Genomic DNA, 26,305 nt, shown 5'->3' with positions numbered 1-26,305 from the left:
CAAATTTTTTAAGTCTATTTTGTCTGAAGTTAATATGGTTACCCCAGCTCTTCAATAGTTATTGTCTGTAGGATATGTCTTTTTCCATCTTCTAACTTTCAACCTATTTGTACTTTTGAATTTAAGGTATGTCTTTTGTAGACAATATATATAGTTGAATCTTTCTTTTTTATATAGTCTACAATCTCTGCCTTTTAACTTGGGTGTTTAGACCATTTACATTTAATAGAATTATTGATACAGTTAGGTTTACATTTGTCATTTTCTTTTCTACATGCCTTCTTGTCCTTCTCAGTCCTCTGTTTCCCCTTTTACGACAGCATTTTATGTTAAATATTTTTAATGTATCACTTTAATTCCTGGTTGATTTTTATTTCATGAGTGACTTTGTTAGCGGTAACTCAGGGATTACAAAATGCATCAAACTCAGTACAATCTACTTCAGATTAATATTAACCTAATTACAGTAATGTATAGAAACTTTTCTCTAACTCCATTCCCTCCCTTATCATTTACATTATTATTATGACATATATATCTATGTATGTTTTAAACTCAATGAAAGTAAAAAAAAAAACTTGCCTTATACCATCTCATGTTTTAAAAGATGTTATAAAATATGAGAATAAATATATTTTATGAAGTCTTTATATTAACCCATGAATATACTGATGTTTTCCCATGACCTTTATTTCTTCCTATGAATTTTAATTACTATCTGATGTAATTACTTTTCAACCACAAGGACTTCCTCTAGTATTTCTTATAAAGTATGTCTGTTAGCAACAAATTCTCTCATTTTTCTAAACAAGAATGTCTATTTTTTTTTTTTAATAATTTTGCTGGATGTAGCTTTTTCTGTTAGCACTTTAAATGTCATTCTATTGTCTTTTGGTCTCCATTATAGAGAAGTAAAGTCAGCTATTAATCATATTGCTGTTCCCTTGTACATGAGGAACTGCTTTTTCTTTTGCTGCTTTCAAGATTTTTACTTTATTTTTATAAATAGTTTGTGGTTAGTGTGAGTTCTTTTGCATTTATCCTACTTGGGGTTTGTTGAGCTTCTCAAATATGTACATTAATGAATATTATCAAATATAGAAAATTTCTGGATCTTATTTCTTCAAATACTTTTATATCCTTCTGCTCTTCTCTTTCTTATTATACATTCATTGGTATACTTCATATTGTCCCAAAGGGCTCTGAGGTTTTAGGCATTTTTCTTCAAATGTTTTCTCTTTTTTTAAAATAATCTCTATTGATCTAGCTTTAAATTCACTGATATTTTTTCTTGTACCTCTCAAATTTGTTAAGTCATTCTAGAGCAGCGGTTCTCAACCTGTGGGTCGCAACCCACAGGAACTGTATTAAAGGGCCGCAGCATTAGGATGGTTGAGAACCACTATTCTAGAGACTTTTTCATTTTGATTATTGTCTTTTGCTTGGTTCTCCACCACTTTTACAAAAAGAATTTCTATCTACTTGAGATTCTCTATTGGTTGATTCATTACTTTCATGCTTTCCTTTACTTCTTTATAACATAGTTTTCTTTATGTTCTTTGAACATACTGATGCTTTGAAAGCTCTATCTGATAATAACTGGGGATACTAACAGTAATTGATGGATTTTATCCCTGAATATGGGTTACACATATTTCTATTTCTTTACATGTCTTTTTTTTTTTAATTGGGTAGGTTAGATAAAGCATTAATAGCAAGTCTGGATTCTAACTTCACCTTCACCATCACCTCCTGAAAGTTGTTCTTGATTGGGTCTGTTTCTTAACATGCTTAGACTAAATTTATTAAATCTGTCTCCCCCACAATGTGTCTGCAGTAATATCCATATATATATATATATATTTTTTTGAGACAAAGCCTCAAGCTATCGCCCTGGGTAGAGTGCCCTGGCATCACAGCTCACAGCAACCTCCAACTCCTGGGCTTAAGCGATTTTCTTGCCTCAGCCTCCCAAGTGGCTGGGACTACAGGCGCCCGCCACAATACCCAGCTACTTTTTGGTTGTAGTTGTCATTGTTGTTTGGCAGGACTGGGCTGGATTTAAACCCTCTGGTGTATGTGGCTGGCAACCTTAGCCACTTGAGGTATAGGCACCAAGCCTATATCCATGGTTTTTAAAAAACAATATTGTTTTTATTTCTAAGACTAGCCTTTCAGGGGCTGTTCTATATCTGCACAGATCGATGATCAGCCAGCAATTATAAAGAAGTTATGCTGATGAATCTCATGTAAGCAGAATACCTTCAAAGTTCAGGCTGTTTTTAAGACTGTCCTGTTTTGTTTTGAGAGAGTCTCACTCTATTGCTCAAGACAGAATAGCATCAGCCTAACTCACAGGAACCAGCTCAAACTCCTGGGTTTAAGTGATCTCAGCCTCCCGAGTAGCTGGGACTATAGGCACCCACCACTATGTCTGGCTAATTTTTCTATTTTTGGCAGAGATGGGGCCTTGCTCTTGTTCAGGCTAGTCTTGAACTCCTAAGCTCAAGTGATCCTCCTGGCTTGGCCTCCCAGAGTTCTAGGATTATATTACCAGTGAGCTGCTGCACCTAGCCAAGTATGTTTGGGTTTTTACTTTCTACTGGCCTTTCTTTTTTGTCTCCTTCACAAATGTTCATAGCCTCAGGACCTATAAGGATGCTGTGGATACTTAGGCCCTCTCCACACTCTATTTTGCATACATGTGGCCTTATCCGGGAATATATCTACCCAAATCACAACCCTCAGGTCAGACTAATAGAGGTATTAGCCATCCCTGCTTGCCCTCCACCAAAAACATCACTTCTACTGATAATGCTACTGGATGTGAGCATGACTCATTGTTCCAAATTTAGTGAGTACCTTTCAACTGTGGCAACAATGCTGACAATCCTCATGGCCTGCCCCCTGCACTGACTGAGCTGTTTTGGAGGTAGGGGGAGAAAAATGAGAATAACGCATGCAAGACCACTATTGAGTCCCACTATCATCCAAAATTCCATGGTTTTTCAAGATAAACACTTCTCAGATTGCTGTATGCCTTTGAGGAACGCTATAAATTTTGTGCAGATACATAAATATTTCTTGTAGAGAGGATTTGTCAACTTCCTAGTTTATCCATAGCTAGAAGTCCCTTCCAGAAAATTTCTTTTTCATATTATAGGCCAACATGTAGAAAATTCTCATTTTGGAGAAGTTGAGAATTACCCCATGAGACCTTTAATGATTCATAATAATTAGCATCATCATAATGCTAAAGTCTATAATTTCAAAATAGATTTTTAAGTTTTTTTCTGTGAAGACATAGCTAAGAACAATACTCTGAAACTAAAGTTGATTCATACAATTAATGTTATCATGAGAAATTATTCCTTGAGAAAAATACCAATACTCATGACAAAACATATGTCAGTGAAGAAGACATTTTTGTTTTTATGTAATTTTTATTTTGACATCAATGTTATGTAATAGCTATTAGTCAAATGGCATAAAATCACACTATATGATAATCTTAGATTTATAAAGGAATAGCAAAGAATAGAAGAGCCTTAAGTTTCACTATTACATAGCTTGGTCCAATGTAACAGTAAAGGTGGTAGTAGCCTAATCTACCTACCACATAGTCTAGACAATCAAGCTGCCTCTATAAATAAAAACAGCTCCGGTGATATACCATTTAAATATTTTCCGGTTACTAAAATAGCATTTGTAGAGGGTAATTTTATAACTTTTGAAAATAAGAGCAAATACAAAGTAAGGTTCACTTTCATCACCAAAAATAAAAATATCCCTCAGAAAAGAGTGAGTTAACTTATAGTCAGGTACTTCCAAAATCTTTCATATTTTAGGAAAAGCTCTCAAGGACTTTACTTTCAACAAGTAAAACAGTTTGGGGGAAAATAATATGAGCTTACGAGGACTTAAGCTAGTTTTTCAAGGCTCATAAAGGTTGCCTATATGAAAAGACAAAAAGAGAAGAAAGGAAGGGAGGAAGAGAAGAGAAGGAGGCAACAATTGTGGGGAGTGGGCCTGGCCCTCCTCCTCCTCTGTCCAGCTCCACCAGACTCCATGCCTGGGCACTCCAAGTAATAAATAATTACATAACTTTAAAAATGCAAAGGAAAAGGAGCAACAAAATTTACACTAATTAAACTTGGAACTATGAGATTTCAATAGCAGATAAAGGATGTCCTTGAAAACAAGTCTTGTGAGGATCACTTTAAAAAGTTGGCCTTGGTCGGCACCTGTGGCTCAGTAGGTTGGGCGCCAGCCCCATATACTGAGGGTGGTGGGTTCAAACCTAGCCCCAGCCAAATTGCAACAACAACAACAATAATAAAAAGTTGGCCTCAAGCAGAGGCTCACACCTGTAATCCTAGCACTCTAGGAGGCTGAAGCAGGAGGTTCCCTTGAGCTCAGGAGTTTGATACCAGCCCAAGCAAGAGGGAGGGAGACCTTGTCTGTAGTACTTTGGTGGAAGTCTGTAGTCCCAGCTACTTGGGAGGCTGAAGCAGGAGGATCAGTTGAACCCAGGAGTCTAACCTAGGTTGATGCCATGACATTTTAGCCTGTGCAACACAGCGAGACTCAGTCTCAAGGAAAAGAAAAGTAATTTGTTATAGCTACAAATTTACTATATGGGATTAAAATATCCAACAATCCTAATGTTATGCCATTGAGTACTTGTAGAACTTGAGATAAATATCCACAGTGTCTTATAGACATGCAAAACTACTATATTTTAAACATCAACTATATTGAAGATAATATACTCTAAAACACATTAAGATAACTTATAAAGTCATTATAATGATAATAAAGACATGGATGTAGAACATACGTGATAAAATTATTTCATGAATGTGAAGTTCCAAAAAAAGCAATTATCATTACATTTCTTTCTTTCTTTTTCTTTTGAGACAGAGCCTCAAGTTGTCACCCTGGATAGAGTGCCATGGCGTCACAGCTCACAGCAACCCCAAACTCCTGGGCTTAAGCGATTCTCCTGCCTGCGCCTCCAAGTTGCTGGGACTACAGGCTCACACCACAATGCCTGGCTATTTTTTGGTTGCAACCGTCATTGTTGTTTGGTGGGCCTGCGCTGGATTCGAATCCACGAGCTCAGGTGTATGTGGCTGGCGCCTTAGCCACTTGAGCCACAGGCACTGAGCCACATTTATTTCATATAAAAAATGATTCATAAATGTGTGGGTAGCTAAACTAACATAGTAACCATTTTCTTGGGGGGGGGCGCTGAGTCTCAAACTGTCACCCTGGGTAGAGTGCCATGGTGTCACAGCTCACAGCAACCTCTAAATCCTGGGCTTAAGTGATTCTCTTGCTTCAGCCTCCCAAGTAGCTGGGACCACAGGTGCCCACCACAATGCCCAGCTACGTTTTTTTTGTTGCAGTTGTCATTGTTTAAGCAGGCCCAGGCCGGGTTTGAACCTGTCAGCCATGGTGTATGTGATCAGCGCCCTACCCACTGAGCTATGGGCACAGCCCATGGTAACCATTTTAGATAGGCATTTAATTCACTGGACATTAGTATGAAAGTAGTTGTTTTAATTCTTTCTTTTTAAAAAGTCATTAAAGGCTCGGTGCTTGTAGCTCAGTAGTTAGAGTGCCAGCCACATACACTGGCACTGGAGGGTTCAAACCCAGCCCAGGCCTGCTAAACAACAATGACAACAAAAAATAGCCGGCCGTTATGGTGGGCACCTGTAGTCCCCACTACTTGGGAGGCTGAGGCAAGAGAACCACTTAAGCCCAAGAGTTTGAGGTTGCTGTGAGCTGTGACACCACAGCACTTTACTGAGGGCAATATAGTGAGACTCTTTCTCAAAAAAAAAAAAAAAAAAGAAGTCACTAAAAACCACATTATGCAAACCTTTTCTTTTGATTTCTAAGATAATTCTTCCCTTTGAGTTTTATGGTGACAATAGCTGGCTTTGAAAAATGTAAACAGTCAGTATTGTTGAAACAAATACCATTACACTGAAATCTCTTTATAATAAAATGTTACCAAGACCAAGCTTAGTTTAGATTATAAATAATAGAACAAATAAATTTGGGCAAATGTCTGAAATTTGTTATAACAAGATGTGACGCTTGTCTGTAATTGGCTAATAAGAAATGACCAGCATATCATCAAAACATGCAAATTAGATGTGTCTGTGCTTAAAATAAATCAAAACCAAGTTAAAGAAAATGAGATTGGGCACTAAAAAATTGTTTTCCGTGGTTGAGTTTAATAAGAATTTGGCACTGCTGACAAATCATGAAGAACCAGTATCCTCTCTCAGTGTATTGATAAAAGATAATACAGAACAGGTAATAACCTTAAGAGTCCTTGAGTACAAAGACAATAATTTTAAGAGCCCCTGAGTACAAAGATGCAATTCCATAGGGGCCTAGGATCCTAAATCACTTTCCTCTGGAACCCTGAGAGCCAGGCTGCCACCCTTTCTCAACTCGTAGATTACCAGGTACACTGAAATCTGGTAATCTAAGAGTTGAGAAAAGGGTGAGGGTTCCCCTTTGATCAGCTTGCTACCAAAGAGCCACGTCACCTAGTGTTTAACAAGGCCTTCCTTTGCCTCTCAGGGGTTCCCCGACCTCGGTATTTCTGTTAACATACATATTTTTTAAATTAAAAGAATGGGAGTAGTATAGAATGAAGAGGTTTCCCAAGATCAAAGAAAAGATGATCCATTAGTGCAGCTTTTTATTTTGACTTTGGAGTTTGCAGCTTAGTCACTTCATTTCTTTGCAGATCTGGGACAAAGATGTTCATTTGCCTTCCAAGGGAAATAAATGGGTGATAACCTCTTAAGGCTCTTGCCTAGGTACCCTAACAGGCAGGGTTTAAATCTGTGATGGGAAGTTTCATCAAACACACATGCGCAAGTGAACACACATACACTCTTAGCCAGAAATCATCTATTTTAGTGCCTTCATTCAAAATGAGAAAACTGAGACAGCAAGAGATCATCGGTGACCCATCTATGAAGCCCTGGCAGAATAAAGACACGATCCCACATTTCCCAGTTGCCATTCCATTCCATCACTCTGATAAATCATTCTTTCAAGCCTTTGGTATAAGTGACAACAGCTGCCTGTTTCAACAACCTTTTTGATTAACAACAACAAAAATAATTTGAGTTGGATGGATTCAAGACATTCAAGTTTCCTCCTCAGAGTCTCCAACATCTAAGAAAAATGAGCAAGCTCATGGAGGGACCTAACAAGGCCAGGTGATCGAGGGCTTTTGCTTGCCTAGCTTTCCTTTCCTCTGAACCTCCTCACACTAAGACTTATTTGTGTTCACTTCAAGTAGCAGGTTACAGGTTATGGTCTCTAATTCGCATGATCTTTTAATTCCCAAATTTGGCTCAGGTGGCCTATGTTCTGCTACCCATGCACAAGAGTGAGGCTTGATCTCAATGTTGCACGGGATTGGTTGAAAAGGTTCACATAAACAAACATTTAATTAAAACTAACATCCTTAAGTCTAAAATAATTGTATTGAATCTTAAACCACTAAACCTTGACTAATAGGTCTCTGTAACAATTAACCTCAGGGGGTATAAAATATACAATTCACTACTATCTCACATTTCTGAAGCTTCTGTCATTTTAAAGAACTATGTAACGTTAATAGTTTGTTACATACTAGCTCTGCAGGGAAACAGATATAGATCCATAAAGAACTAATCAATGTAACTATAAAGGATTTGGGTAGGTGAAGAAGAGATTAGAGAATGCTGAAGGGATGCCTGAAATAAACGACTGCCTAGTCTGACACAGAAACTAAATAAATTCAGACTGACTCATCCAACTACACCCTCTTTTATATGATATGACCCAGGCTGAATATGATAGCTAAGAATGAATGTGTTTCACATCCTCCCTGGGACTGAGAGTAAACTCTTGGAAAAAGGAATTCACACCATAACTCAAGTCTCTTTTTCTACCCTTCATCTTCACCTCAGGAAACTAGAAAACTTCATGAATAGCCCACTGAGTTAGTTACGGTAAATTCTTCCCCAAAGCATTAGATATCAAGGGTATAAAACAGAAGCAGCATTTCTAATCTCTTTGGAGTATCATGCACACTTTCATCTGCTAGGTAAGAATAATATTTAGCTACAAATGAAAATCTGAAAAATTCGATTCAGATTTATAAGGTAAATCTGAATAACTAGTAGAAAGTAAATACAGTAAACTCAGGGAAAAAAAAAAAAGAAGCCATATGGTATATGGAGTAAAGAAAGGTTTAACTTTAAGTCTGAAATCTGACCTAAAAAGTTAGGTATGGTTTACCCCTTAACAATACAACCCACTCTTGGGTATTCACGTTCATAAGACATATAGGCTCAAGATAAAAACTGCTAGATGCCCCATTTCAGGCACAGATCTTAGATAGCAAACTGGGGATAAAAGTCCCTCCGCTTAAGAACTTAGGTAAAATTGCTACTTAGAGCAAAAGCGTGTTAAACTACCTTGACACCAGAATGTGGGATAAACAGTAATAGTGTTCCTTTGAGTGCAAGAACCAGTGAGTTCACAGCCTCTAGAACCTAGCTTGCATCCAAGAAGCTTAGCTTCTGTAGAAAAGTACTCTGAAAAGTTGATACCACTCTAATTCTCCCACTAGCTAGGTGCCCATGGGAAAGTGACAAGTTCAAGTTTTAGTTTCTTAATAGTAAAACAGAAATTATTTCACCAAAGTTTTTTTTTTTTTTTTTTTTGCAGTTTTTGGACAGGGCTGAGTTTGAACCTGCCACCTCTGGCATATGGGGCTGGTGCCCTACTCCTTTGAGCCACAGGCGCCTCCCACCAAAGGTTTTCTTTTAAGGGTTATTATAAGTATTAGATGAGATAATTTGTAAAAAAAAATACCTAATATAACCCTTCTTTACTGAGGGTGTTTTGTTGTTATTTTTCCATAAAGACAATCCAGGTTCTTATCACCGCAGTGGAAGAAGATAGGGATAAATCCTTTAAGGTTTTCTTGTTTGTTTTTCTTTTGATCAAAGTATTGCCAAGATAAACAAACTAATCAGTTATTTATTGTATATTGAACCTTATAGTTACTATAGACCCAAAGCTGCTCATTGGATTATACAAATCTGAGCATAAAGTAATAAAAATACGTCTTTCTGTGTTTTCTTTCTTTTATCTTTTTTTTTTTTTTTGCCCCACCTATTACCCTCCCTCTACCCTTTCTGTGTTTTCAAGTGGCAAAATTTTCTATGTGCTCATTTTTAGGAAGGGTATTTCCACGGCTACAGACTGTTGCTCCAAATTATCTGAGAATTTACCTCAAGGTCATTACCAACTTAGCTGACCAAATGTGAAAAATATTGTTCTCATGTCAGAGACCTTGAAGAAAGAACACTCTAAGGGGATGAAAATGACTTGCGAAGAATTACAACACGAATAGCTCAAGAAATCTTAATTTATAAAAGGTCACAGAGTTACAAAAAACATCTCTCATTTCAACTAATTAAATGAAATTTTAGCTAAATGGCACCTTTAAATATTGGTATTGCAGCTGTTGAGTGCATTTAAATAGCATTTACACGGATATAATTAGCACAATTAAACACGGGTAGAAGTGGAAACACCTTTCTTAATTATATTGATATAATCAGTTTTATTAATGCTTTATAGCAACAAAAGTGACATCTGACAGTAGCGTACAATTCATGACTGAATCTAATAGTAAGCATTTCAGCATATTAAGGAATCCAAAGCTAGGTAATTGGGGAAAGAAAGAAGTCAAACAACGAGTTCCTACCTGTGACGATGCCGTAGTTGGGAGGCTCGAGAATGACCCCATAAAACTGGATGATGTTTCTGTGACTGAGGACACTGAGTATTTCCGCCTGCGGAAAAAATAAAATGCAAAATCGCATAAAATTTCATATTTTAAGTCTAAATAAAAACAGGCCTTCTATTCCATTTTCTTTTGCGTACATTTACAAAGATCTATACGTGTCAACAAGTATGTGATGGGGATAATATTGTGTTTAGGAGCATTCCGAACGGTTGAAAACAGCTCTTTTGAAACTTTCTGAAAATTTAAAAGGAGATAGGGCTGAAGAGACAATAAAAAAGCTTACCAGCAAGTCCGAGTGACGGATAGCAGAAGAGGGGCGATACCGCATTTACTGACAGTAAAAGCCTCCTTCCTAACAGTCAAATATACTTTTTTCTGCATAATGAGATGGCTCTTCTAGGAGGGTGCGGCAATGCTGAATTTTATTGGTTGGATGAGTAAAAATTAAGGTAGGAGTTTTAAACATTAAAGGAACAGATTTAAGTAATACCTATTTACATTATTTATCTAATCATTTATTCAAAATATATTATTGCTCTCCTTCGTATGCAAGGTACTGCGAACACTTAAAGGTGGAGTCCTGACCTTTGGTGGCCACTTAAAAGGAGGCCGTATTTATACACTTTGAAATGTATTAAATGCTAGAAAACTGTACCACAGGGTGACAATAAAAATAAGTTATCTTTATTAAACTTAATTTTTAAAACAAAAATATAGAGATATAATGGTATATATCTGCTAATGTCTACAGAAAGATGATCCCTTTTGGGAATCTGCATGCCATGAATTTGTGTTATTTGCTATCAGTTTTTTCCCATAGGATAAGAGTTGAGATTTCTTTAAAACATACTCTGTGAAACTGGTTTTGAAGGTGATATAACTATGTAGAAAACAGAAGCTTGAGGGTTGACTTGGGGTCAACATGAAAGGGAGAGAAAGGAAGATTATCACTGATTGTATGAGACACTTACCAAGGTTGCTTTAACAATGTTTTTCTTTTAATAATATAGATGTTGAATGAGTGCCTACTGTGTACAAAGGTTCTGTGCTCATGAAGTGACATTCTTCTCATAGTTCAGTTTCCCATATAGGAAGAAAATGCATCAATTAGGCAACACTATTGTTTTGTTTTTAACACAACTATTTCTTAAGGAGCAGGTCAACTCTTTGTGAGGAGAGCATTGGAGTTCAATGTGAATACAGTACAGCGTGAGTTAATGTTTGGACCAGTATTTGTCAAACTGGAAGTGTTATCCTTTGGTATATTCTTTGGGTTATCTGAATTCTGTGACCACTAAAAATTTTTGTATCAATAAAGAATAAACACAAGAATATTCTGAATTCTTGGATGACTACTTTATAATTTGGCATAGTAGGATTTCCAGTATTCTAACTAGTTTTCATGTTTATACTTAAGATAGTCCCAAGTAATACCTTGAGGAGATAGGATTTTTTATCCTTTCAGGTATTAGTAAGCATGTCTAACAGCTCTCAGGCAGGAAAACGCTAATGTTAAATTAACAACCATTATCCCACTGTTGTGCTCATATTCTAATTTTTTACAATTACGGAGACATAAATTCTCTTTTTCAGTATAATTTTCAAGTAAAGCCATTTCCATTCATGGAATAAGATTTTAGGTGATTATTTAATAAATTAAAAATCTGATTTAACATCATAAAAACAATGTAACACTGTAGAGTGCTGTCTTGTTTCATGCAAATGGGTCAACAGAAAGCAAAGGCAGACTGAATAAATAATAAATGAAGTAATACTATGATGTTAGCAATTCAAACACGTTCCAATGGATTCGCGTGTGAGGTTAACTGAATTATAAAACCTGCATTGCAGCAATCAGTATCTGATAGGGGGCAGATATGCACGGGGATTTTGCCTTTACAGGCACCTGTTTGCAGCAGTTCATTAATGAAACTATTGCAGTAAATATGTAGTAATTTTTTCATTGAATTGTGGTTTTCCCACTGTTTTCCAGATTTACTTCTGAGCTACACTAGCAAATGGATTGCCCATCAAAATAATGGATAGTGGTTTAAAAGTGAGTTCACTATTAAAAAGAAAGCATAATAATGATGAAGGCTAAAATAACAATCCAAATGAAAAGCAACGTAAGCAATTTATTTATGGCAGACATAATTTGATGAAAATCATTAAATTGTATTGATTTTACAGTTTTATTTTTATTTTATTTACTTTTTTTTTTTGCAGTTTGGCCAGGGCCAGGTTCGAACCCGCCACCCTCGGCATATGGGGCCGGCACCCTGCCCACTGAGCCATAGATGCTGCCCCTTACAGTTTTATTTTTATGTAATTAAAAATTGGTTTGTTTTTATAGGTATATAAGAGCTATGAGGAGTTAATTCTTTGTGTATACTTAAGTAACACTTGCAACTCAGAAGACTTACTTTTTCTGTATAAAAGAACTACACTGGCAGTCATGGTCGGTCGTGCCTGTAATCCTAGCACTTTGGAAGGGGGCCTGGGCCTGAGGATCGCTTGAGCTCAGAAGTTGGAGACCAACCTGAGCAAGAGTGAGACCTCATCTCTACTGAAAAAAAAAAAAAAAAATTTAGCCGGGCATCGTGGCAAGCTCCTATAGTCACAGGTACTCAGGAGGCTCAGACAAGAGGATAGCTTGAGCCCAGGAATTTGAGGTTGCTGTGAGCTATGATGATGTCACTGCACTCCACCCACGGCAAGACTGAGCATCTTTCTTTAAAAAAAAAAAAAGCACTACCCATTTCTCAGTTCATAAATGTTATTCCAGGGACTCAAACGGATACTTATACCCAATTTTCAAAGCAGCATTATTCATAATAGCCAAAAGGTGGAAACAACCCAAGTATTCATCAATACATCAATAAAATGATACCTGATGCTTATACAATGGAGTAATATTTTGGCCACAAAAAGGAATTAAGTATTGATATATGCTGAAATGTGGATGAACCTTGTAAACATTATACTAGTGAAATAACCCAGATACAAAAGGGCAAATATTGTATGATTCCACTCACAAGAAGTATCTTGAATAAGCAAATTTAGAGATGACGAAAGCAGATTAAAGACTACCAGGGGCTGGTGGGAGGAGGGAATGAGAAGTTATTGCTTAATGAGTACCTAGTTTCCGTTTGGGGTGATGACGATTTTAGAAATAGATAATCACAATGGTTGCACAACACTTTGAATATAATTAATGTCATTGAATTGTACACTTAAATGTGGTTGAAATGGCAAATTTTATTCTATTTCTATTTTACCACAATAAAAAGTTAAAAAAATGAAATTACAGAGTTTTGCAGAGATGAATGAACAGAGTCTATATATACAATCCAAAATCTAAATATCCTTAAGATAAATATATAATTTTCCAGATTAGGATTTGAGGCTCTAAGGAAAGACTGGGATAGATTGTGACAATATTAACTCAGGATCTAAGACTCTCTATAAAAATAAAGGGTCACAATATGATAAATAGAGTAACCAAGGTGCATCCATAGAAATATCTAATAGTAATATGCTTATCATATTACCACAAAAATGTTCATACAGATTATTTTGTTTGTAGCAAAATATGCACCTGCTCACTGCTTCCAGCTGAGACAATTCCTTCCTCTCTTCCCCCTGCCCTTCTTTACAGAAAAAATTACAGGGGTTTTAGTTTGTTGCTAAACCTGGGGAGGTGGTGGGCTTTTTGTCATTAGTTTTATTTTACCTGGCATTTCTATGCATTTACCTGGGGAAATGAGCTCAGTGTGCCAGAAGTTGGTCAGCGCATGGGTTACCAATGACTTCAATCAGATATGAAAAAAAGTTAATTATCATAGCTTTAATTCTCTTCCTTTAAAGTACTTCCAACAGTTTTAAAAACATTCCCATCTTTAGAGTGATCCCCTCCTTTCGATTCAAATTTTTTAAAATTTAAGCTCAAATTTTAATTTGTTTCTTTAATTTTGGAGAGCTGCCATTTGATTCTTAAGATTTTGTGTGTTTAAAGCTCATTTACATCTTTTATGTTCTATTAACACAGCCTAAATGTATTTATGTGACAGATTAAAAATAAAATTGAGTTCACTTCTTTTTCTGAAAAAAAGCAAAGATACCAACAACAACCTAGTTATAGCTTGAAAGCAGTGGTTTACTAAGCCCCACATCATTAGGCTGTCAGCCTCACAATTTACCTCTGACACATGGAACAGGCTTTTCTCCCTGGCTGTCAACAGCTATCACCCTCTACCCAGCACCAGGACTGTGTCTCATCAGGGTCCACACTGCCTGTGATGTGGCACTGACACCAGGCACACGTGGACTGCCCACCCATGTCGGCTGCTCCTCCACACTACTCCACGGACTTAGATCTCTCAGGTCCAATTCTAAGACTATCATTCTATCAACGTACAAGAGTAACAGAAGGAAAAGTGGATCAGCCAGTCGTTCAGCTGAAGCATTCTCCTCCCTGCATGATCCATCCAAGGTCCAAGACTCTCTCCAAAGATAGTTCTGCCTTGAAATTACCAGTAAGTTCCAAGGTCACTTTTATACTTAAGAAATAATAAAAATTACGTGCCTAGAAAAAAGACTGGGCAGAAACAAAACATTAATTGCGGTTATCTCTAAGAGGCAAAAAGAATAAGTGATTTTAAGATTTTTTTTTATTATTTCCTAAACTTTTTTTTTTTTTTTTTTGAGACAGAGCCTCAAGCTGTCACCCTGGGTAGAGTGCCGTGGCATCACAGCTCACAGCAACCTCCAACTCCTGGGCTCAAGCGATTCTCCTGCCTCTACCTCCCAAGTAGCTGGGATTACAGGCACCTGCCACAACCCCCGGCTATTTTTTGGTTGCAGCCATCATTATTGTTTGGTGGGCCCCGGGCTGGATTCGAACCCACCAGCTCAGATGTATGTGGCAGGCGCCTCAGTAGCTTGAGCCACGGGCGCCGAGACATTTCCTAAACTTTTTACAGTAAGTCCATATCCTCCATTTTTTAAAAAAATTTTTTTAGTCAGGTTCTCACTCTGTCACCCACTGCTATGGCTTGATCATAACTCACTATAGCTTCTAACTCCTGGTCTTAAGTAAGCCTCCTTGTCTTAGCCTCCTGAGAACCAATGAAAGATTAGGCTTCAAAAACACTGCACAGATTCCTGGGAGTGGGATACCACACTAACAGGGACTTTACCTAACAAATGCAAACATTGTAACCTAATTGTACCCTTACATTAATCTGAAATAAAAAACAATTGACCAGAAACATAATTTAATTGAATAGTGAACAAAATGAGTGAAAATTTAATTCTAGTTCCAAAACAGATGGCCTTGGTCACTCCTAAACATTGCTTTCTTCCTAGGAAATGACTCCATTGGACAAAATTATCTTCCAGATTCCTTCATACTTTAAATTTTTATCTATTTTTGTTTTTAAAAGTTAATTTACTATTAACACTACTTTATACAGAGTATTCAATGAATACTTGATAAACTGAATGGGGGTAATTAACCATGGTATATTAGGACATATTCTGGAGTACAAAGGGTTCGGTCTGAGTCTTGGCTTTAACACTTAACAAGCTAGGTGACTCTGAGGAGGTTAGGTAACCTCTCCGAGCCTGTTTCCTCATTTATAAAATAGGGAGAGTAATCCTATCCCAGTGCCTGCAAATACAGGGTACCCAACCAATGCTAAGTCCTTTCTTTTCCTTTATAATTAACACCTATCATTCAGAGTCAAGTCAAGCTTATGAGTAAATTTGTATTTCTTCAAGCAATGATTCCAATTGCAAAATTTTTCTTCCTTTAATTAGCCTCATATATTAACTTTCCATGTTTACTTACGTTTTTACCTAAATATAGCACTTTCTTTTCTTCTTTTTTTTATATTAAATCATAGCTGTGTACATTAATGCAGTCATAGGGCACAATGTGCTGGTTTTATATATAATTTGAAATATTTTCATCAAACTGGTTAACATAGCCTTCAAGGCATTTTCTTATTGTGTTAAGACATTTGTATTCTACATTTAGTAAATTTCACATGTACCCTTATTAGATGCACCATAGGTGTAGTCCCACCAATCACCCTCCCTCCACCCATCCTCTCCCCTCCCCTCCCCCTCCCTATTCCCTTTCCCCATATTCTTGGGCTATAATTGGTTTCTTGGGTTTCATAGTAGGGCTGAGTACATTGGATACTTTTTCTTCCATTCTTGAGATACTTTGCCGAGAAGAATATGTTCCAGCTCCATCCATGTAAACATGAAAGAGGTAAAGTCTCCATCTTTTTATAAGGCTGCATAATATTCCATGGTGTACATATACCACAATTTGCCAGTCCATTCGTGGGTGGATGGCCACCTGGGCTTCTTCCATGACTTAGCAATTATGAATTGGGCTGCAATAAACATTCTGGTACAAATATCTTTGTTATAATGTGATTTTTGGTCTTCTGGATATATACCTAGTAGAGATATTGTAGGATCGAATGGCAGGTCTATTTTTAGATCCCTAAGTGTTCTTAAATATAGCACTTTAATATTTTCAAAGCATTTATCTTACCTGACTTTGCAAGTAAGATATTTCATCATATTTAAGTGTTGAGAAATTGGGTCTTTGATTTTCTCAAACTCACTTGCCTGAAGCCTAGTAAATGTCAGTAATAAAATTTGAATCCATGTCTATGACCTCTTTTTTTCCCCCAAGATAAAAATCATTTATTGATTACACATGATAATGGTTAGATACACAAGCTTCATTCTCATCTGTAATTTTATCTGGTACCATTATTCAATTTAGATATATTGCATAGGGCTTGCCAACAATCACCTTTATAACCAATAATTCCATGATTTTCCTTGGACGACCCCTTTAAATGGTGAGCTTCAGGTCACAACAGTAACCCTCAGTTCAACTACCCCAAGGTTTCTGGTGACAATGGCTTCTTTGCCCAAGCAGTTTGTAAATGAATTTCAAATAGAACCTGGCATCACCCTGAAGGAATTCTAGCCTCACACTTTTGGGAAAGTTTACCAAAATGGCTTCAGAGTAGACTAACTTTACATAGCACATTTAAAAAAACAAAAGACACATTTATTCAGTGTCATGATCAGACTATTACATTTAGCAATCAACAGCATGGGTGCAAAAAAAAAAAAAAAACTACATTAAAACCCTTTGTTAGAATGCTTTACACTTTCCACAGAACAGAAACTAAAATAACCTGTTAAACAATTAGTCACAAATACAGTCCTCAAGTTTTTGCCAGTACACGAGTACTGTCTAAAACATGTCTTCTTTATAGCAGCTAGGCCCCGCCACCACTGTGCTTGGCTGAGTTCACAAATCTGTTGTAACCTGTAGCTTCCCTGTCACTTCTCTGGCTCTCCTCTCCTGCTAAGCTTTGTTTCCTGCTAAAACCTTCTGCCACTGCCATAGCTACTGCTGCTACTGGAACCACCATAGCCACCTTGGTTTTGTGGTTTGGCAAAGTATTGGCCATCAACACCATAGGGGCCAGAGCTTCTGCCTCCAAAATTTCCTCCATTCATGGGTCCAAAATTTAATGACTGATTATTGTAATTGCCAAAATCATTGTAATTTCCACCACCTCCAAAACTGCTTCCATCGTTACTAAATCCATTGTAGCCATCCCCACTGCCACCATATCCACCACCACCACGGCTGCCACCAAAGCCACCACGACCACTGAAGTTTCCTCCATGGTCAAAGTTGTCATTTCCACCAAAACCACCTCCACGACCCTCACCAAAGTTTCCAGAACCATTTTGATCTCTTTGGCTGGAGGAAGCACTAGCCATCTCTTGCTTTGACAGGGCTTTCCTTACTTCATAGTTGTGGCCATTCACAGTGTGGTATTTCTGAATGACAATCTTATCCACAGAATCATGGTCATCAAACGTAACAAAAGCAAAGCCCGTCTTCTTGCCACTGCCTCGGTCAGTCATGATTTCTTTTTTTTTTTTTTTTAATAAAAAAAAATTGTATTTACTTAGAAGCATTCAGAATGTCAACAAAATAGCTACAACTTTTTTTTTGCAATTACAGAGTGGTATTCAGTTAACAGAACAACAATTATTTCGTATAAGCTGCATCAGAGACAACTGAAGATGAAAAAACTACCATCCCCATGTATAACTAATTTGTGCTGTGCACCAACAAGAACCTGCTTTAAATTTCCATGCCAGTTTACAACCCCCAGACTGTACCAGGCAAGGTTAGTGGCTATTGAGAATACCACCAGGACAGGGCTATCTAAAGACACTTTGGGTAGCGTGTTAACTATACAGAAAAAGACACTGTACAGTTTAAAGACAAATCTTACACAGCCTTACATTTCAATTTTTTTCTTTAAAAGGAGTGAGTTGTGTACAGAGGGGTTAAATGCTTTATAGACAAGAAAAAAAACTGCCCTAGAACCAACTTCTTCATCATCATCATCTTCTTTATCTTCTTCATCTTCCTCCTCCTCTTCACCCTCTTCATCCTCCTCCTCCTTCTCTTCCTTCTTTTTCTTGCTTTTTTCACCCTTGACGACTCCCTTTTTTGCTGCATCAGGCTTTCCTTTAGCTCGGTCTGCAGCAATATCCTTTTCGTATTTTTCCTTCAGCTTTGCAGCCTTCTTTTCATAAGGCTGCTTGTCATCCACAGCAGTGTTACTCCACATCTCCCCCAGCTTCTTTGCAACATCACCAATGGACAGGCTGGGATGTTCTCCTTTGATTTTGGGGCGATACTCAGAACAGGATTAGAAAAAGGCCGAAGGAGGCCTCTTGGGTGCATTGGGATCTGAACTTTTTTGTTTCCCCTTTCTGAGGGATGTAGGTTTTCATTTCTCTTTCATAACAGTCCTGTCCACCTCTGCCATATCTTCACATTTTCCTTTCTCTTTAGCAGACATGGTCTTCCCCCTCTCTGAGCACTTCTTAGAAAACTCTGAGAAGCTGACTGAAGCGTCTGGGTGCTTCTTCTTGTGCTCCTCCCGACAAGTTTGCACAAAGAATGCATATGATGGCATTCTGCCTCTCGGCTTCTTAGGATCTCCTTTGCCCATGTTTAGTTATTTTTCCTCAGCGAGGCACAGAGTCACCCAGTGCCCGTCTGGCTCTCACTTGCCCCGGCACTGTCTCTATGGAGCTCAATGTACTGCAAAATGGCTGTGAGAGCGGGAGCCAGACGCAGCCTCCGGTCAGTCATGATTTCAATCACTTCAATTTTCCCGTACTGTTCAAAATCATCTCTTAAGTGATGTTCTTCAGTATCTTCTTTAATGCCACCAACAAAGATCTTTTTCACAGTTAAGTGGGCACCAGGTCTTTGAGAATCTTCTCTGGAAACAGCTCTCTTTGGTTCCGCGACTCTTCCATCCACTTTGTGTGGCCTTGCATTCACTGCTGCATCCACCTCCTCCACGGTGGCGTATGTGACAAACGCGAAGCCCCCGGAGTGCTTGGTGTTTGGATCTCTCATTACCACGCAGTCTGTGAACGTTCCCCATTGCTCAGAATGGCTCCTCAGACTCTGATCAGTCGTTTCAAAGCTCAACCCTCCAATGAAGAGCTTCCGCAGCTGTTCAGGCTCTTTAGGAGACTCTGACTTAGACATGATGGCAGTGGGAAGAGAGACTTAAACGATGCTTCCTCGGCAGCGTCCACAGGCAGAAACCTATGACCTCTTTTTAGATATTTTATCCCCCTTCTCTCTTGAAAAAAAAAGAGATTCACAAAAATCATGAGTCCTTCATAAGCATTTTTTTATTAAGAGCTATTATTTTCCCAAGAGATTCCAACTTGAAGACTCCCCTGTAATGCTAGCTAACCCCTACTGAGCGCCTACTATGAGCTAGGCTAACCACTTCATGTACATTGAATGTTTAAATCCTCACAGCAAACCATGAGTTAAGGTCTATGATTAATCACCTTTCATAGAGGAAGAAACCAAAACAAGGGGAAATTTAAAAATTTTTCCAAGGGCACATAAGTAGCAAAGTCAGGTCTTTAACATAGGTAGTTTGATCTCACAGCTCTGCTTATAATCACTAACCCATACCTCTTTGCTTCACCTAATTTGAATACAGAATGAAATACTAACTAACAGAACATCCAAATATTATACCAGACCTACAAAATTCCAGTGCTCTCTTTAGTTAGTTACAGAAGCATGAGAAGCTCCTTGTCAACTCACACTTAGGGTCTCAGCTGCTGTCCTTACTATAAGATTTCCATGTCTTTCTGACACTCTTTTGTGCCAGATCAGGTCAAGAACCAAGACCTAATTTTCTACAGGCAGTAGGCCATTGGGCCAGCCAATAACAGCCAAATTTATAGCTAATAAACCAGTTAATTGCACAGCATGAGGCACTCTCTCTCGATGCAAAAATTACATGGTTAGAAATTTTGAGCAACTCTCACAATCTGATTAGCTAAGTGCTTTATAATATTACTCTCCAGTGCAACAGAGTTTGATTATTTACATCCCATAAGAGAAATGTTTGCCACATTTTAATGGAAATCTACAAAATCACTTAGAAGAATTTAGGCAAATTTAATTTTAAAATAGTCTGAAAAGTCCTTTAACATCTTTTAGACTCTAATTACATGGTATCTTGAATACTTGGATTCTTCAGCTAAATTTATAGTAATTTTACTATTCGGGGGTTCTGTAGGCACACTCAAACAATAACGAAAGGTAAAGTCAGATGTGTGAGATGTCTGCCAGACTTTTACTTTACTGATTACCAAAAACCAGTACCAAAACCTAAAAAATGTATAGTAAGGATCATCTGAAATCATATGAAAGGAATTTGAAATCTGCTAGTCTTTTCCTTCCTAGACCCCAACTATAACCCCACCTTAAGGAAACTCCACTCCTAAAGGCAAAGACCACTTCTCCCTTAAATAAGATAGCCTCCATTTAAACAAACTCTAAATACTTAATAACCATCACCAACCATCTTTCCTTTCACTAACCTTCATGCTGAAACCCAAATCATGGTATTCAGTAGAGATAGTGAAAAACCCCAGCTGAAAGCTAAATTTTTACATTAGCTTCAGTTTTTCCAAAGCTTAAAAATTCGAATTCTTTTCATTTTTCTTGACATGTCTTATTTTTCAGCTTTTTGGTTATTTTACCCATATCTATGCCAAGACATCAGTCATTCAGAAGATGCATTCAAATAACTGGTATTGGGTAGAATTAGCAGACTGAATGTGTTCACCTTTCACCCTGATATTGAAGTATCGTATAAACTTGGTTGTTACAGTTCTCCTCAAAATCATCTTTATAAGTGCATTCCTCACATTTACGAGAAATTTTTTGATGTTCTTTAATTCAAACATGGACAGTTATAACAAGTATAATGGTATTAGTAAAAAGAGTATTTGTAATTTTCTTGAACAACCAATTCGTTTTTATTCCATTGTTCCCAAGATTATTTTAAGAACCTGTCACATTACATTTTTCAAATTGGTTGCTAGGAATTTTAGACCCAAGTTTGTTGTCTGCATCTAGAAAGCACTATATATTCAGAGCCTCGTGGGTGTGTTTTTAATCATACTAAACTTCATTTCTGTTTCCATTTTGTTTTTCTACCATAATTTCCTTTTGCTTTGGTTTTCTTTTCTTTTCTTCTTTTTTTTTTTTGAGACAGTCTCACTTTGTCACCCTTGGTAGAGTGTTGTGCTGTCATAGCTCACAGCAACCTCCAACTCTTGGGCTCAAGCGATCCTCTTGCCTCAGTTTTTCCATTTTTAGTAGAGACAGGCTCTTGCTCTTACTCAGGCTACTTTTGAACTCATGAACTCAAGCAATCCACCTGCCTCGGTCTCCCAGAGTGTTACGATTACAGGTGTGAGCCACCGCGCCTGGCCATTTTTCTATTTTTAATATATTTTCTCTCTCAGTATTGTTTGTAAGTTCAGTAGCTGCCTTACATTATTTTGATGACAAAGTCAAATAATAAATACAGTAATACAGCTGACTTTTGAACAACATGGGCTTGAACTTCTGAGGTCCGTTTGTAGGTGGCTTTTCTTCTGCCTCTGCCCCCCTGAGCCAGCAAGACTGATCCTTCCCCTTTTTTGTGTAGACAATAAGGATGAACACCTCCTTGATAATCCACTTCCATTTAATGAAGAGTAAATAGATTTTTTTCTTCCTTAGACTTTCTTAAAGACTTTTTTTTTTTTTTTGCAGTTTTTTTTGGCCAGGGCTGGGTTTGAAACTGCCACCTCCGGCTTATCGGGTTGGCATCCTACTCCTTGAGCCACAGGCACTGCCCCTTAATAACATTTTCTTTTCTCTAGCTTACTTTATTGTAAAAATACAGTATATACTGTAACATACAAAATATGTATTAATTGACTATGTTGCTGGCAATGCTTCTGGTCAACAGTTGGCTATTACTAGTTAAGTTTTGGGGGAGTCAAGTTATATCGCATTTTAGCTGCATGGGGTTTGGAACCCATAACCCTCATGTTGTTCAAGGGTCAACTTTATTTTGCAGAATATCTCAAATTGAGTCCTTAAAATAAGATTCCAGAGGTCCACAGATAGATCCTTGGTGGCCCATACAGTCAAACTCAACAGAAACACTGGTCTAACTGAAGGGGTACCTCTTGGTTACCTATCTGCGTATACAATTACTATTTCCTGGTCTTTGTCCACTCCAGGAACCTTCACCAGCATTTTATTTTAGCACCTTATGACTATCTTTTGCACCCTTTCATCACACACCCACGTCAAATGTGGAAACCCCTTTCTGACCTAAATCTTTTATCCTTACTTCCCTTAAATCAATTCTTCAATTGACTGGATTGAGGCTTCTAGTTCCTCATTGCTTTCAATTTTTTTCCTTTTTAAAACTGGGTTCTGTGGACAGAGGCAAGAATCCAAAACAACAGTAGTTTAAACAAGATAGAAGTTTAAAATAAGCCACCTTGAAATGACAAAATGTCTCAAAATATGAAGTCTGCAGGAAGCCCAATGTGGGGGCTCCACGGGATAATGCCCCACCATCCATCACGACGGCTGCATCCTCAGGGATGCCTGATGGTCACTATATAACCCCATTATATCCACACTCTAAGTAGCAAGAAAGAAGAAAGTGCACAAGGGTGTCCTCTTAGGTCAGCCTCCTTTTAAGAGCTTTCTCAACAATCTCATCCAAAAGTTCTGTTTAAATCTCATTAGTGAGTTCTATTTTCAGAGAGGGCTGGGAACGTAGATGTCAGCTGCATACAGGTGGCACCTCTAATAATACAGGAATCCTAAGGAAGACCAGGAGAATATCACTGGGTGGGCAGCTAATGATTAATGTCGTATCTACCAACTATCAATAATCGAGATTCTGTCTAATGAAAGTGTCTTTAAGGAACTGCACATTATACAGTCATTAGTTAAATCTCCCCCAAATATTCTTGCCCAAACCCTAAAGCTTTAGTCTCCTCCGCATCCTACCAATCTGCTAAATATGGAAAAATCCAATGATTACCTTTCTATGCTCCTCAGTACTTCCAGACAAGCTTTTATGACAGAACTGTCCCGTGATGGTTAACATGTTAACATGGTGTTTTTTTTTTTTTAAAGACAGAGTCTCACTTTGTCGCCCTTGGTAGAGTGCCGTGGCATCACAGCTCACAGCAACCTCCAGCTCTTGGGCTTAGGTGATTCTCTTGTCTCAGCTTCCCGAGTAGCTGGGACTACAGGTGTCCGCTACAACACCCGGCTATTTTTTTTTTTCTTGCAGTTTGGCCAGGGCTGGGTTTGAACCCGCTACCCTTGGTATATGGGGCCAGTGCCCTACTCACTGAGCCACAGGCGCTGCCAAACATGGTGTTTTTATGGTCTATACATTTATTGAAAGCTCGTTTTGAGAGTCTTCAGTTAGTTCAATCTTTCACTCTCAATTCAATATTTACCCTAACAAATATCGATGATGTGCCAGGCACTGTTTTTTGGTGCTGAGTACAGTGGTGAACAAGATAGCAAAACCTTTGCCCTCCTGGAAGTTATAATCTATTTGGGGGGGAAGACAGAATAGTGATGTCAAGAAATAAAATAATTTTCATGAGTCAGCTACAATCAAGCTTAACTCTTCTCATGTCCTTCGTTACTCTTGCCTTCATCATTCTTGGTAGATTATTACGAGCACCTGTACACTGGGGAAACAGGCAGAATGCCCCTCACTACTCCTATCTTACTGCCTTTCTTTCTGACAGAGAAATGTAGCTCTCCCCTTCCCCACATCTCAGCCTGACACTGGTTTTTTTCATACGTCCCTCAGGATATCATGCTCCATCAATATTCCTTCTGGAATCTTCCATCTCTTTCTAGTTCCCTCCTCCAGGCCAAAGAAAATGCCTGAATTTCACTTCTCTAAAAAAGAATGATCTTTCTTGACCATCACCTCCTTCTCAAACTACTTTCCTGAACATCCAAAACTCAAAATAATACTTTACATTCTATTTCATCACTGTCTATTCACTCCTAAGTCCTATTATATTTGGTTGGGTTTTTATTCTCTTGCTCAAGTTTCCCTATGGGACTTTGACCTTTTCTTTTAAATATCCTATATAGGTTATATTCTGAGTTTTTAAATTAAATATAACCACGTCTCTCCTTAACAATCTGATGTTGTCCTAAGCATCTATATTGATTTATATCTTGATGTGAACAAACAAGGATAAAACAAGTGTTATAAGTCAAATAAAAAGAAATAAACTGATACCATCAAGGGCTTAACACAAATATCCGGGGAAAGATAAAAGTACATGATAATAAGACACCATATGACACTCCACCACAGGCACCTGTGTGGGGCCTTCACAGGACCCTGCCCATGTGGCGATTGGGTGAAGCTGTGGGGAAGAGGGAACTCATCAGCTGCACAGAGAAAAAGGAGGGAGACCTTGACCGACAGTTGAAGGAGGAGTGGCATTTCAAAAGCATTTGTGGGCAGATGGCCTGGGCAGCATGTCAGAGACAGCAGCCCTTGAGGAATGTGGGGCACATATAGGAGAACAGAGTAGGTAATGGAATCACTAACACACAGCAGTGTGATGACTAACACACGCCAGGATGACTCTCAGGTCAAATTTCTCTGAGAGCAACTCCTAAAAAAGTCAGCCCTTTATATCTGCAGGTTCCACATCTGCGGATTCAACCAACTATAGGTCAAAAATAATAGCAAATAACAATACAACTATAAGAAATAATGCAAATTTTAGAATCCCATATAGTAATTATCTATGTTTACACTGTATATTAGGTATCATAAATAATCTATGTATGATTAAGCATATGGGAATATGTGGGTAGGTTATGTGCAAACAGTATATCATTATATACTTATATAAGCAACTTAAGCATGGATGGATTTTGGTACCTGTGGGGGATCCTGGAACAAATCCCCTGCAAATACTGAGGAACTACTACGATTTCAAAGAGACCTTTCAGGATCAGCAAGCCTACAGAAGTAAAAGAATTACTTTATATCAGGTGTATCCAGATGAAGAATGATTCTGAAGTATTTCTTCTTTTTCTATTGTCTACAAGATTTGGCATGATCTGCTTTTTGAAATTATCTTTTATCTTTGTTTATAAATATTAGTTGTCTTTTTTTTGAGACTTGAAAAAAAAATAAGAAGTTAAATAAGGACTCCATACTGAACCTCAGATCAAAGCATTCTATAATAGACATACTCTTATTTGACAATGTGAATGTTACATTTTGCATTATTATTATTGCTCAATATTTCATTGCAGCAATCGTCTGCTTTCTTTTTTGAATGTATTTATCTTTCTTCATTCTTTATGAGTTTTTTGTTTCTAGTCCTTATCTTAAACATTGTTATTGTTCTTAAATTTTAAGCCTTTTTAATTTTGTGAAGGCAAAAAGTGGAAACCAAATAAACACATGTAAAAAAAAAAAAGAATTACTTTAATCATTAGTGAGAACTTAAAGGTCATCTGCTCCAGGTGTCTTTCTAATAAAGTAATCCTTTTAATAATATTTTAAGAAATAGGCATCTCACCTCTGACTAAATACTTCCAATGACATATTAACACCAGGAAAACAGTGACATATTATTGGAAATTTGGAAATCATTGATGTTAAGTGGGTTAGAGCAGAGATATGTCAAGTTACTCTGAAATGAAAGACTATCCTAGCACTCTGGGAGTCCGAGGCAGGTGAATTGCCTGAACTCACGAGTTTGAAACCAGTCTAAGCAAAAGTGAGACCCTATCTCTAAAAATAGCCGGGTGCTGTGACAGGTGCTTATAGTCCCAGCTACTAGGGAGGCTAAGGCAAGAGAATCACTTGAGCTCTAGAGTTTTACGTTGCTGTAAGCTATAATGCCAGAGCACTCTACTGAAGGCAACAAAGTGAGACTCTGTCTCAAAAAAAAAAAAAAAAATTAAAAATTGGG

At 37.7% G+C, this 26,305-nt stretch overlaps 2 protein-coding genes across 4 annotated transcripts in view; both read right to left on the bottom strand.

The window, feature by feature from the left end:
* Positions 1–26,305, bottom strand: part of MAP3K20 (mitogen-activated protein kinase kinase kinase 20) — a 210,707-nt gene that overhangs the window by 92,191 nt on the left and 92,211 nt on the right. For all 3 annotated transcript variants that reach the window (XM_053597117.1, XM_053597119.1, XM_053597118.1), the window contains exon 3: positions 9,806–9,893. In XM_053597117.1, the coding sequence (XP_053453092.1) occupies positions 9,806–9,893 (88 nt within the window). The remainder of the gene's footprint in view (positions 1–9,805; positions 9,894–26,305) is intronic.
* LOC128590042 (heterogeneous nuclear ribonucleoprotein A1-like) lies at positions 17,270–19,534 on the bottom strand. Its single transcript, XM_053597120.1, has 2 exons — positions 19,055–19,534; positions 17,270–17,829 (listed from the first exon to the last, which is right to left on the bottom strand). The coding sequence occupies exons 1-2, from the start codon at positions 19,479–19,481 to the stop codon at positions 17,270–17,272; spliced, it is 987 nt and encodes a 328-aa protein (XP_053453095.1). The 5' UTR covers positions 19,482–19,534.

This window comes from Nycticebus coucang, chromosome 7 (genome assembly GCF_027406575.1).
Source record: "Nycticebus coucang isolate mNycCou1 chromosome 7, mNycCou1.pri, whole genome shotgun sequence".
Taxonomy (NCBI): Eukaryota; Metazoa; Chordata; class Mammalia; order Primates; family Lorisidae; genus Nycticebus; species Nycticebus coucang.
This window is presented reverse-complemented; position numbering and strand designations above follow the sequence as displayed.

Bases quoted from the DNA above. Each gene is read 5' to 3' on its own strand.
- LOC128590042 (XM_053597120.1), bottom strand. From the start codon at position 19,481: ATGTCTAAGTCAGAGTCTCCTAAAGAGCCTGAACAGCTGCGGAAGCTC. The intron at 17,830-19,054 runs GTCTGGCTCCCG...AAAAAAAAAAAG, and splicing joins CATGACTGACCGGAGGCTGC to AAATCATGACTGACCGAGGC.